We start from the raw sequence: 14,668 nt of genomic DNA on the forward strand, positions 1-14,668 counted from the left end.
TCACGGTTGAAAGTTGCACTCTTACCTAACAAAGCCTTCCCACATTGCACGTAAACCCCATTTCCTATTTCATACCAGAAAGACTGAATCCAATCAAGAATCCTTGGCGGGCAATTAGTTGAAAAAATAAGTCAAGAATTTGCACATTAATCAATGCACTAATCTTCTATATACTTTTTCTAAACAATCTCTTAATATTTTATTATCTTGGAACAAAAACTCACCCCCTCTCTCTCTCCTTTCTCTCTCCTTGTGTTCCACATTTCCACCCACTCTCGTATTTCACAAAAGTTTCTCACCTGGACTCAAGTAAGCACTGACTGTGCTGCTTTTTGCTTGATCACTTGCAGCAAAAGTTTAATCACCCATGAAAAAAAAGACAGTTCCATTAGAACTCTCCAAACTTTCCAAATTCAACAGCTTTTTATTATTAGTCTCCAGAAAACAGCAATTGGGTTTTTCCCACCTAATTGTTCTAGTAATTTGACTAAATTGTGTCCCATTACTTCTGTGGTACTATTTGTGGGTCTGCTTCTGTAGTCCAAAACATGCCTTGGTGGTTGCTTTCTTAAGGTTACATCCATGTTTTGCTTCAGAGTGCTGTGTGCAAGTTTGTTCTCTCTTCTTTTTTTTGCTCCTCGGTTTTATGGTTGCACGAGAGCTGGGAGATCTTGAGAATTTAGCTCCAACTCCTCTGGTGGTGAAATGGGCATGCAACTGCATCTTCTGCTTCTGCAAATGTGTTTGATTGCTGGTGCTCTACCATTTCATGGATCTGCAGGTAACAAGTTTGATTTTTTGGTGTTGGTATTTAAACTTAATTATATTTGATCAAGTTTATGCAATATGATTTACTACATATTTTTTTTCATTAATTTTGAAGTGTGAATCAATTTTGGGATCTGGGTTCTCTGAAACGAGTGTTTCTTTGATCAAGAAATAGATTTCAATAATTTCTTTTGCATGTGATCATGGAATCCAATGATCAATTGCATGGATCCTTTGCAATGGCATTTGGAGTGTTCTATTGACTAGATAATTGTCAGGTTTATTCACCACTCTAATTCTTGAGCTTGGAAGTCCATGTGCTCAATAGGAAATTCTAGGCCACTCCAGCAGGACATTTTCGAATTTCTTGTGATTGTTAGTTTCGAAAAATGACCGAAATTGCGAGATCAACTGGTTCTTTACCTATTCAGTTTTGTGGTAGCTCCAGCAGTCGGTGAGTGTAATGGTGAAGGGAGCACCAACTTATTTATAGAGTATAGTTATTTTCATAAATGGTGTCGATTTGTAAAATCAGAATTTTGATTTATACCTTTCCAACCGAATTACACGTCCATATCGGTTGTTTTCCAAATTCCACTCCGAGAGCGATTCGCTCTAAGGATTCCTCTGTAAATGCATAGTCCCTTTCATGGTTACCTCCCCCATATATATGAGTAAAGATTTGTTGCCTCTTTATAATGATTCATTTATCTGAAGTGCATTAGGTTGGACTTTACCTTGTTTCGTGTTCACCATCTGAGAGCCACCTCGATGTATTTCTAGTTCTCAGTTATTCGAAATGTTGGTTTTAACTTGCATTGCCAGAAATATAGCCTATGAAAATGAGAAATCAAGAAGCGATTAGTTAGATCGCCCCTTTAGTATACTTATCACTGCATATTTAGGTTGACGTTTTAACATCCGTCTATATTTTCGCCTCAATGTTATAGTTCACTAATTAATGTAGTTGAACCGTTGTATTCATCTGGAAGGAAAATATCAGAATGAAAATTCAATCAAAGAAGTGATAATTGAATTTTCCTGTCTGTGTAATGATGTAACAATAACCAAAATAATTTTTCTTGTTGAAGCCACCCATCCTCGCGATGCCTTAAGGCCTTCAAGTATTGCAGTTCCACCTTCTCTGTCACCCTCCGGAGGTCCTGCAACGAAATGGGTGCATGGTCCCGTATCTTCTCCTTTGGTCTCACATCAAAAACATCACCACAGTAGAAAAAAGTTCCACAGCTCTGCTCCAGGACCAACTTATCCGTTTCATGCAAACACTTACAATGGACAAGGTTCAAATCTCTAACAAAAAGTGTTCTATACTCTTGAATGAGATCATTCATATATTATTTATTTTATGAAAATGTGTAGGCCCTTCAGTCTCACCTGTTCAGTCACTCTCTCCGTCAAGGAGCTGGGTTGCACCTGCACCATCACCGACAACTCTCACAAGCCACCATAACAGTATGGGAAGCCTCACTTCAGTTGTGGTAGCATTAATAAAAAAAGTCCTTACTTCATTAACCTAAATTGTGATTTTTTTCGTCTCTTCTAGTGCCCATCTTCCCCCCTGCAGCTTCTCCCGTCGATTCTTCCTTCAAGACGACAAGGGCTCCACAACCATCACCAATTTTAGCACTACCACCTCCACCTCCCAACGAAGGTATATACTCAGCCGTTCTATTGATTTAAAATAGTTCACAATTTTTTATCTTCAAAATATAGTAACTCTGTTTAATCGTTTTTGTAGATTGTTCATCAATCACATGTACAGAACCGTTGACTTATACACCTCCTGGATCAAGCTGTGGTTGTGTGAGGCCAATTCAAGTTAAACTCCAACTAGATGTTGCAATATACACATTCTTCCCTTTAGTTACAGAGCTGGCTGAGGAAATTGCAGCCAGTGTGGCAATAAACCGTAGCCAAGTTCGAATTATGGGAGCAGATGCAGCTAGTCAGCAGCTAGAGAAAAGCGCTGTCCTCATTAACTTGGTACCCACAGGAATAACGTTTGATGGCACTACTGCATTCCAAATCTACGAAAAATTCTGGCGCAGACAGGTTTCCATAAAGCCTTCGCTCTTTGGAGATTATGAAGTCTTGTATGTTCACTATCCAGGTTATAAATTGATCCTTGACTTCTTGAAAGGCTTCAATGACGAGCCTGCAGTGGAAATATGTTAAACTTCCAATACGTACCTCTTAATCCTATATCTGGATCCCTTACTTCTGAAATTCTTGCACATGTACAGGTCTCCCACCTTCTCCCCCTTCAGCACCGTCAACCATTTCTACTATAGATGATGGGCCATACATCGGAAATGACAACCATGGAAGGGCAATAAAACCTTTAGGTGTTGATGTGCCGAGGAGAAAAAAAGGTGGACTTGGAAGAAGTATGATTGCTGTGATTGCTCTATCATCCTTCACAGCCTTTCTTTTATGTGTGGGAGGTATTTGGATTTTGTTGTTGAAATGTGGACCTTGTGCCCGACAACAGGAAAATTTTGCACAAACTTTATCATCCTCTCCTACAAAACTCTCAGGTATTCAGAATGTTTTGGGAATGTGTTTGAGAAATTATTTTTGTTTTATAATCGAAATTTTCTGGCATTCTTCACAGTTTACACTAAAATAATGACATTATATACTTCACAGGGCCTCCAAGGTCAGCGATGTTTGGAAGCATGCGTGGTTCTGAATCAACATCCTTGAGCTCCGGCACCATGAACTATACTGGATCTGCTAAAACATTCACTTTGAATGACATAGAGAGAGCAACTAATACTTTTGATGCCTCGAGAATACTGGGAGAAGGTGGGTTTGGGCTTGTTTACGGTGGAATTTTAGATGATGGAAGAGAGGTGGCTGTCAAGGTTCTCAAGAGAGATGATCATCATGGTAGCCGGGAATTCTTGGCAGAAGTTGAGATGCTTGGCCGTCTACACCATAGAAATTTGGTTAAATTGATTGGTATCTGCATAGAGGGCCATGCACGTTGCCTAGTATATGAACTCGTTCCAAATGGGAGTGTTGAATCCCATTTACACGGTAGATTCAAGTTCAAAAAATTAAATTCTGTGCCAATAATTCAACATTTCCTTCGTTGATTAAGACGCTTTTATCCTTGGATACTGCTTTGAATTGTGAATGACCTCTTTTCGTGTCCTCACAGGCATTGACAAGGAAAATGATCCGCTCGATTGGGATGCCAGAATAAAGATTGCCCTTGGTGCAGCTCGGGGCTTAGCTTATCTCCACGAAGACTCAAACCCTCGTGTTATACATCGTGACTTCAAGGCCAGCAATATCTTGTTGGAATACGATTGTACACCCAAGGTTTCAGATTTTGGATTGGCTAGAGCAGCATTAGAGGAGGGGAAGAGACATATTTCAACACATGTCATGGGAACTTTCGGGTATGAACTCTTTTACCATCGAATATGTATCGTAATTTTCCTCACTTCCTGAGTTTTGACATGTTTGGAGAACATTACTCCTCTCATAAATATGTATGTAATTTGGTTAGTGTGCACATAACTAATCTTGTTTCATATTCCAGGTACTTGGCTCCAGAGTATGCAATGACCGGCCATTTGTTAGTGAAAAGCGACGTTTACAGCTATGGTGTAGTCCTTCTTGAGCTTCTATCAGGGAGAAAGCCAGTGGACCTGTCACAACCTCCAGGCCAAGAAAACCTTGTTGCTTGGGCGCGGCCTCTTCTCACAAGCAAGGAGGGGATAGAAACAGTTATAGACCCAGCCTTAAAGCCATCCGATATCTCATGGGATAGTGTGACCAAGGTGGCAGCAATTGCTTCAATGTGCATACAACCAGAAGTATCTCACCGCCCCTTCATGGGTGAGGTTGTGCAGGCCTTAAAGCTAGTATGTAATGAGTTCAACGAAACACAAGAACCGGGGGGTTCAATAAGTTGTGTTCAAGATGATCTTTCCCTTCATATAGATAGCGGTAACTTGGAAGTATCACGATCACTGCATGAGCAGGAGCTGCCGGCTGTATTTGGTGCTGGCCACGACACCAAGATACCATCAACATCGGATTTGTTAAGTGCATCTGTGGCGGGACTCAAGGTTGAAGGGCAGGAATTCGGGTCTTTCAGGCGGTATTCTAGTTCGGGACCTCTGAGGACAGGGAGAAAAGTGAAGTTTTGGCAGAGACTACGAAGTTTGTCTAGAGGCAGCATGAGTGAACATGGGTTATCATAGACATATTAAGTGCACTGCCCTTCAATTACAAGCTATATAAATTGGTATCTGCTTTATCCCTTTCAATTTTAGTGCAATGGCTGGAACATCGGATTTGTAAATGACTCATTTCAAGTAGTCATTTGTAAATAATTCTCACATGCGTTTTGTAATGCTGGTGAATTTCTAATCCCTCCCACGTAACCTTTTGTCATCAATGTCTTCGTTACAACGCCTAAATTTCTTGGAATTTAAAATTTTATCACCCAAACATATGGAGGATAAAAAGATATTCAAACCAAGGCCGAAGAAGATTGTATTGAAATGGATAAATTTTTAAGGTAAGAAATGAATTACTCTAGAATAAATGAAAATTTTCCTTGAAAAAAAAAAAGAAAAAATGAAAAATTGTGACCAACTATGGAGGGAGGAAATAAATTTCTAAAGAAAAAACTTAACCATTCCAATCATCCCCAAAATAGTAGGATTAGATGTGAGAAGTTTTCGTCGTGTCTAATTCCCTTTTAATTCCGTCAAAATAAAAAATCATTCTCTTCTACCTTTAATGTCTTGCATTTATAAGGTTAATTCATTTTAATTCAATCTTCTATATCAAACAAGCCCAAATTCACAATTGAGTCCACTAAGGTTTTTACATCTAAAGCCCTAGCCTTCCCCTTCAGCACAGAGACCCACCAAAGTTCACGATTCTGGTGTACCAAGGATGCTCTATGAAAACTGTTGAGAACATGGAGGGTATCGTGTGATCACTCTTCTTGTTCTATCACAATCTTGATTGCTATAATTCTAATCCTAATCCTCTTAACAACTACAACATCTTTTGCTAAAGGCTTATCGACGATGTTTTCAACACCATTTCTCAATTTGTTTGTGCCCGAATACAAAAGCTTAAAACCTGAACTTCTGAGATCCTTCGCCTTAATACCAAGCCACTTAGTCAAGATTATAGAATTAAGAGATAATAATAACACGGATTTCCCAGGGGAGGTAAGCAATTTTTACACATCAAAGCTTCCTAAGAATCAAACAACCAAAATTACATCACAACACACTTTTTCAACTAACCCTCTGAGTCACCTCTTAAAATCCTACTGGCTACTTTGGCCTTATTTCCTTAACATTATATACCAGCTGCTGTTCCCAATCTCTCTCTCACAATCTTCACTCCAAAGTACCTGCACCATATCAAACACAACATATTATGTTTTTATACGAGCGATGTTCTACCTAAATTCGTCTAAATATATTAAGTTTCAGTTCTTCTGAAGGAGCAGAAGGAGATTTCATCTAAACATATTAATGCTCATGTGATCGTATATACCTGCCCATCATCATGACAGTGGCTTGAGGATTAGTCCCCGGGGATTCAGAAAACGTCGAGCCATCAACAACCCGGACCCTGTCTACACCGAGAACCTTGTGCTCGGGGCTAACCACAGTTCCCACATGACACCCTCCATGGTAGTGCCAAATAGTGATCACAGTGTCTTTGCAGAACTGCTCCAAGGACTTTGTGTCATTGGTGTGCTTTGGTATAAGGTTAACATTAGCCTTCACACTCATGTCAAGCACCTTCTCCGCAGTTTGCCTGTCACATTTTGTGTAGTTTGTGAAATGTTCTGACTGCACAACTTTCGTGGCCATGCGGATTCCATCAACGCAACGTTGAAGATCATATGGGTGGCTGAAGTAGTTGAAGGTGACTGAGGGGTTGTCATCAACATTGGTGTTGACAAGGCTAAGATCACCTTTGGAAAGTGGGCTGGCAATTTTTTCTAAAATGAAGCCTCCTCTGAATGCCTCATGGGGCAAGTTTTTCTTGCTCCTAATATAAGCTTGAATGGCTTCTGGTGTTCTTTGCTTTGGGGGAATAGTAGATAGCTGCCCAATCTACAATTTGTATAACAATAAAAGAAAATCAAATCCATGAGAATCTTATGAAGATTGAGCATCACAAGAAATTTTTCAGTCTGACCGTAACACTACCATCAGTTATAAGACAGAGATTAGTAATACTAGGTAATATATTACTTATTAGGGTAATACATGAAAATGAAATTCATGAAATATATAGGACAAAAATTATACTCATGGGAACATTACATGGACTGAGCGTCATGAGAATTTTTTTTAGTGCGAGTGTAACACCATCAATGATGTTACCTGACATAACATGTTAATTAGTAATACCACATGACAGTGTTACGGTCAGACAAAAAAAATTCTCCAGCTTCGTCATTAAATACCAATAAGTAGCTTACCTCAGCTGACATAATTCCATGGTGGCACTGAATACTATCCTTGGACTGGCTAAACCCACTGCTGCCTTCAATGTAGACACCCATCTTGGTGATCCCTACAGTTTCAATTAGTGTCTGCTTTTCTGGCTTGCTGCTTGGGACAAACACTGCATTCATTGGATTATCAGCCATGCCCTTCCCAACAAACTTGTTATCAAGCACCACTGGAATTTTCAATTTTTGGAGATCAGCTTTTGGTCCAATCCCACTTAGCAATAGCATTTGAGGGCTTCCAATTGCTCCAGTAGACAATATCACTTCACTCTGTGGCTTATCAGCAAGCAATGCCTGGTGCTGATTCCCCTTTTCATCTTTAAAGATCACTCCCACTGCCCTTGGTTTCTTCCCTGCATTAATCAAAATAATCTGGTTGCTTAATCACTAAAAAGGTCGTATCCAGTGCACAAGGCTCCCGCTTTACGCAGGGTCTGGAAGAGGTGAATGTCGGCTAGCCTTACCCCCATTTATGGAGAGGCTGCTCCCAAGTCAGAAAATAATTATGCTTAAGTTGATGGAATGTGGATTCTATTCAACGAGCGATATTAGGGAAAAAAAAGGAACCAAACTCAGGACCTTGGGTGCGATAGTGAATGCTCTTAACCAATTAAATGCTCTAAATCCTATTTTGTGCTATCAAAATATTACCTGATATGTCAAAGACAATTTTTTGAACCGTGGCATAGACCAAGACAGTGAGTTTCTGAGGGTTCCCAGACGACAGTAGCTCGGCAGAAGTGTGACGGCGGCCAAAGCGGTCGTAAATGGTTCCTCCAACCTTGGTTCCATAAACGTGATCATAAGTGAAGCCATTGAAAGGTGAAACTCCAACAGACAAAAGACTGTCCCTTATGGCCACCTGCCACGGCTCAAGCTTAGGCTGGTGAACAATTTGCTTCTCAATCCATGGGTAGGACTCATTGACTATCTTGGCATCCCATCCCACTCTCTTTATAAACCTGCATATATATATATAGAAAACTTCATTTTAATTCTTAAAAAATATGAGTTTTAGACTATAACCTTGTGTAAGATTAAAATCCAATTTTAGTACATTTAATCATCTCATTTATTAGTTATATTTTGATGTTTTATTTATCCTTTTATTCCTATTTTAATGTATTAATTTCATTTAAATTTTCATTTCATTTCATTCATCATAATATATTTTATTGTCTACATTTAGGCAACTAATTTTTTCTATAATATATATTCCGACAACAATTTTGTATGTTCTTCATTTAGGTACATTAATACATTTGAATATTTTGGTATATACATTAACTCAATATAATGCATTTTGGTATGTACATTTTGATATACACATTTGAGTATTCACTTTTGGATACATTAATTCAATATTAAGCACACATAGAATCAGGCTTCAACATTATAAAAAACAGAGAACATTAAATTAAGCAATTAAGCACACACATCAAATCTTAATGAGATGATGACTGTAGTCAGAATCAGACTTTAGGTCCCCTCATATTTGAATTGAATTAATAATAACTATTTTTTTTAAATTAACTATTTTTCCAACTCAGAAAAGAAAAGAAAAGAAAATAATTGCACTTTGTTTTTTCTATGGTCAAATATTGGTAGGTGGGGATAAAACTAGAGGGAAGAAATCATACAGGTAGGTTATAGGATGCATTGTTTCGTGCTTGTAAGACCACGGACCACTTTGAATAAATGCAAGCATTAACTAATGACTAGGGTTGCCTTAATGCTCGTTCACTAACCCGTAACAAAAACGAGGTAAAGTAAATTGTAGAGAAATTGAATTAAGGAGGAGTTGAAATAGGGTAGACTCAGAATCAAATTCTTATTAAAATTGTGTCAAAACTTTGAGTATGAATAGTATTGATTTATATAAGCTGTTTACTAATTCAAATGGATCAGAATAAAAACTAATGTGATTATTAAAATGTCCTTTTTCCAAATAATCTCTATTTTTATATGCTAGTTCTTTTTTCTTTTAAGTAAAACTTGTGATTTTTGTGGTCTTGCTGGTGTTGTCGTGAAGGTGTAAGGGTGGTGTCGTGGTAGTCGTCAAGGTGTGAGTTGGCAAACAGAGAAATAGATGTTAGTAAACACTGGAATGCTTTAAGAATTAAGAGGAGTGCGATTCTGTTGCTTCCCACTTCAATCCCGTTAGGTAAACACGCTATAAATGTTAAACTTGTTTGGTCTAACAATCTCACTGCCTAGTCTACCTCCATAAAAATGGCTACTAAGTTTTAGAACATGGGGCACACAACTAGCATTTAGTGTATAGAAGAAAACAGAAAGGAAAAGACTATACGATAAATGCCTTGATATGGTTTAACAATGCACATGCATTGTCATGAACTAAAATCGTACGGTCACCTTCCATGGGTTAAGCCCCCTAATGAATCAATTATAGCACCCAAATTATATATGTGTGTCTGTTTTGGGGGCGATCCATGATTTTTTTAAGAAAAAAAAAGGGATAATTATATTAAATTTCTCTAAACTACGGGATGAAGATTCAAACTTAGGTGTAGAGAATGGAACAAACTTCTCTAACCAACTTGATTAAACTCAGATCTGCAGAATGATCCATAAGTTAAGTGGCACACATTTTTACTTAAGCTTTCATGTGTTACACCATTAAGTTTCATCAAATATACCTATAGACAATATTCATTTAGTTGGACTCTAGTAGATAATGACTTTTTTCTTTCTAAATGTAGATGATAATTATTGTAAAATAAGGGCATAAAGTATTTTGTTAAAGTTAATGCACAAGGGAAAAAGCAACAACAACAATGGGTGGTGGGAGTCATGACAATAATAATACCCATAACATGGCAAGGAAGCAACAATAAGGGAGGCATCCATTAATTGTAAAAATCAATGCTTACCTATCAAAAGTAATATACTTTCAGATGACCATAATGTAATGTTTTAACATCAAAGATTAAAAATGAAAAACACAAAAACACCAAGATCAAAAACCCACACACACTACCTAGCCTTGCACTTTTTCTTAAAAATAAAAAAATAAAGTTACGTAACAAAAACACCAAGATCAAAAACCCACACACACTACCTAGCCTTGCACTTTTTCTTAAAAATAAAAAGGGATACTTTGGATGCGGTCCTTAACTACCAATGTTCTTTGATTGAAACCTTGATGGTTTTTAACTTTTGATTGAAGTCCCTCACATTAATGTAATAATGTATTTTTAAGCAGGTTATTATATTTTTAAATTAAAAATAAAATTTGTAGTTATTTATATTAATGAGATTTTAAATGAAACCCATATTTTATGGGATTAAAAATATTAAAGATGAATTATACTCTCCAATATATTGTGTGTGTGTGTGTGTGTGTGTATGTATATATGTGTGTGTGTGTGTGTATACATGGGTACGTTCATCAAAACTAACCAAAAAATTATTGTACCAAAGCATGGGTACATTTTTCAAAAGCACAAAAAAAAAAAAAAAGCCTTAATAACATTATTAAATTTTTTCTATTAAACTTGACATGGATACATTCTCAAATCAACGAAAATAGAATGTATCCATATAAGTTTAAAAATGGATTAGAGAAAAGATTAAATGAAATTTTAAATAAAAAAAAATGGGTACATTTTAAATTAAAAAAGGGTACATTTTTAACAAATTGGTATATTTAAGATTGAATGAAATTTTTTATAAAAATTTCATGGGTACAAACTTATTCTAATTTTATTTATTTTTATCTGGGAAATGTTTGAATTGAAAATTAATTAGGAGTTTAATAAGGGTGTGAGTATTAAAACTCTAAATCAATTACTAATTTTTTTTTATAAAAATTATGTAACTTACATGTAATTCATTAATATATTAATGATAGGGACTTTGATCAAAATCTAAAAACTGATAAGGTCTTAGTTAATGGACATTAGAAACTAGGGACCGGAAACTAATTTTTCCATATAAAAAAATAAAGTTACGTAAAAATAAACTAGTTCCTCTATAACAGCAAATCAAACACTGACACGTATACAAAAAAACTACAAAATGAAAAGTTTTTTAAACATATGTCAAACTCTGATTTGCATATAAGAAAGAAAGGGCAACCAAGGCTTTTTTTTTTTTTGTTCCTCACTTTTTCCACGAGGGTGGTGAATCCTTGAGGCTTAAAAGCAATTTACACACTCACCATGTTATTCTTACCCCAATGTCTTATCTTCCTACCTACCTTTTAATAAATTTTTTAATTACAAATTTGTCCATTTGTAGACAGATTGAAAATGACATTAATTATCTTGTTTTGCTTGATTTAAAAAAAATAAAAAGGTTGGGCGTGGGAGACGATTTGTCTACCTTAAACCCTAACTCATATTTTCATCTCCTTTCATTCAAAATAAGTAAAAAAATATCAGTGGACTTAGAAGGTGACTTTTTCATTGAAGAGGTGAAAGATGGCGCTTCAACGGAAGAGGTAGAAGATTATGTTTCAATTGAAAAGGTAGAAGAATAATTTGTGTGTGGGTCATTTGAATTTGTCCATCGTATTTTTGAATTTGTTGCTGTCGAATTCTTTTGAATTTGGATACCTCTGTCGTTTCTATTTGAATTTGCAGATCTTAGTGATTTTCATTTACATATTATATGTTTATATTTTTTAATAGACAATTTTATAATTTCACATGTATGTATATATTAAAGGTTATTTTGAGAAAATAGTAGGTGGGGAAATAACATTTTAATTTTTTAACTTTTTAAGGTGGGTGAGATTATAACGTGGGTGGGAAAATAAGACAATGGGATGGATCTAGTAGCTCTTTTTTTTTTTTTCCTTTATTTTGTCCTTCATCTACTTGAACTCAATTGGTTAAGCAACTAAACACCCCCACTTAAACCATCAAATGAAAAGAAACAATTGGCTAATTATCTTCCTTTTGTTCCAAAAAGGGAATAGATTTTCACCATACCTTGTGCTTGCTCTAGTATAGAAGCCGGCATTGATGCAAGAGCCCCCACCCAAAACCCTAGCCCTAGTATTGATGACTCCATCTGTTGAAACGAAAGGTTGGGATGCAGAAGTAGGTGAAGTATCTGCCAAAGCAATGTGGAAGTTTTGAAGAAATGAGACATTTGCATTGGAAAAAGGGACTCCCCCTCTTTCAAGCACCAAGACATTGAAGTTCTTTGACAGGGTTGCGGCCAATGGGCACCCAGCTGTGCCTCCTCCCACAACTATGTAGTCATAGCCATTGTTGTGCCCACTGGACGAAGATGATGATACTGATGGGAAGGAGCTTGCTCTCTTGATGAATGGGTACCTGAACTCATAGAAATTCCCCTTCCCTGCAGTTACAAAAAGGGGCATGTAATTTAGTTACGTTCAGTGTCCTCTTGGATCCAATTTTTTGTTTTTGAAACTCATGAATACCGAGTAATTTAGTTACGTTCATCATTTTGGAAACCATTAATTGTTTTCAAATCGAATACCAGCAACCCCTTAAGTTCTTGCATTTGCTTTTCCTAGTGGGAAAGGAAAAGAGTGAACTGAACTGAACCAACAAATGGTGCATATAACCAACAATGTTAAAACCAAAACAAACTAGTTGAACGTTCCTTTGATCATCTCCTAATTAGTGTTTGTCCATCTAATTAGGAGATTACCAAATGGGCACATTTTCTACTTATTGTATCCAAACATCATGATTACTGCAAGAAAAAACACCCCAAGACAATATTTATGCATGATTAGTGCAAATTAAGTAAATTTGAACCACATAAAGATGAATACAAAAAAAATTCGAAAACATAAAATTAGGGTAACTTTTATACGGTGATTCCACTCTTATTTCATGGAGTTGTACGAAACTTGTAGACCCTATTAATCAAACATAAAGAACCTTGAGAAACAGAGGAAGTAAAAACAGAGAGAAGGCATAAGAGAAGTGGCGGAGAAGTGAGAGGAAGAAAAAGAACCTTGAGAAGAAGGGACAAAGTTGACGAGCCAAAAAGCCAAAAGCAGAAGGAGCTGCTTCTTCACCGCCCAAACCAAGGCCATTTGAAAGGGCAGCAGACAAACGCCACTGAAAAGCACTTCTCTCACTCAGTCACCAAGAAGAACTGCCTCTTCAACCTCTATGTGGCTTCCACTGGTTGGCCTTGTTGTGTGTGTGTGCACACCTATATATACCTAGAAATAAGGGGTATTTTGATACGAGTTCAAAGCAATGTATAAAATATCGATATATTGGAAATATTGGTAGTCTAAAAATACGGAAATTTCGATGGATATATCGAGATATTATCGATATCGATAAAAATTGAATAAAAACCACAGAAATTGTAAGAAAAACTTGGAAATTTTTATTGAAATTTTGCAGGATGTTTATTTAGTCAAGTATCTATTAGTTATCACAAAAAATTGGAAGGAAATGCATTGCATGATAGATATAACTGATTTAAGTTGATTATATAGCGAGCTGGTAAACATTGTGAGTGTATAAAATATGTAGTAATTAATGAAAGAAGTTTAAACACACCATAATCATTTATATATAATGAATTAGTACAATATTTTACACTTTATACATTTTATGGTAAGATACATAAGTGACTTAGCAAGGACTAAAATATCGATGATATCGGAAATATTGGTAGTCCAAAAAAATATCGGTAGTCTAAAAGCACGGAAATTTCGATAGAAATATCGGGATATTATGAATATTTTAAATCATGGTTCAAAGTAATTAAAAATTAGACCTATTTCAAAAGTAGGCTATAAAATTTGACCTATTTCAAATTTTGATATGAGTGTTGCCTCTTCAACCTCTATGTGGCTTCCACTGGCTGGCCTTGTTGTGTGTATGCACACCTATATATACCCAGAAATAAGGGGTATTTTGATATGAGTTCAACGTAATTAAAAATTAAACCTATTTCAAAAGTAGACCTATAAAATTTGACTTATTTCATTTTCCCTATAAAAAAATACCTCTAACTTCATAAAATAAATAAATAAATAATAACATTTGTTCCCATGAGAATATTTTTTTCAAAAAATATTACATATTATTACTATAAAAGTAAATAATACAACAGGGAATGCAGCAGCTCGACCAGCTGTATTTCAGATCATTTCAACCACAACTGGAAAAGTCATTAATGGTGAAATGAATGCCATGGTTGAGTTAGGAAGGCGTGGCCGTTAGATTAAACATCTTCCTCTGTTACCTCATCATGTTCTTCCATCAGTACGACAGCTCACTCTCTCAATCCTTTTTACTTTTAGGAGCTACACCTCTGTTTTTTTCTGTTTTTCTTTCTTTCTTTTTTCTCTGTGTTTTTCATCTTTTGTTTCGGAAAGAGCAATTTACATGA

The 14,668-nt window shown here is 36.2% G+C and overlaps 2 protein-coding genes across 2 annotated transcripts; one reads left to right on the top strand and one right to left on the bottom strand.

Annotated features, from left to right (window-relative positions):
• The first annotated feature begins 208 nt into the window (after positions 1-208).
• LOC126582313 (receptor-like serine/threonine-protein kinase ALE2) lies at positions 209-5,178 on the top strand. The gene is made up of 9 exons (XM_050246423.1): positions 209-781; positions 1,860-2,069; positions 2,149-2,241; positions 2,333-2,440; positions 2,528-2,899; positions 3,033-3,326; positions 3,439-3,831; positions 3,956-4,199; positions 4,343-5,178. Exons 1-9 carry the CDS (start codon positions 706-708, stop codon positions 5,007-5,009), a joined length of 2,457 nt encoding a protein of 818 aa, XP_050102380.1. The 5' UTR covers positions 209-705; the 3' UTR covers positions 5,010-5,178.
• A 749-nt stretch (positions 5,179-5,927) lies between these two features.
• Positions 5,928-13,460, bottom strand: LOC126582314 (protein HOTHEAD). The gene is made up of 6 exons (XM_050246424.1): positions 13,268-13,460; positions 12,262-12,637; positions 7,955-8,265; positions 7,271-7,656; positions 6,331-6,899; positions 5,928-6,184 (listed from the first exon to the last, which is right to left on the bottom strand). The coding sequence occupies exons 1-6, from the start codon at positions 13,347-13,349 to the stop codon at positions 6,130-6,132; spliced, it is 1,779 nt and encodes a 592-aa protein (XP_050102381.1). The 5' UTR covers positions 13,350-13,460; the 3' UTR covers positions 5,928-6,129.
• Positions 13,461-14,668: the final 1,208 nt, after the last annotated feature.

This window comes from Malus sylvestris, chromosome 9 (genome assembly GCF_916048215.2).
Source record: "Malus sylvestris chromosome 9, drMalSylv7.2, whole genome shotgun sequence".
Classification (NCBI taxonomy): Eukaryota; Viridiplantae; Streptophyta; class Magnoliopsida; order Rosales; family Rosaceae; genus Malus; species Malus sylvestris.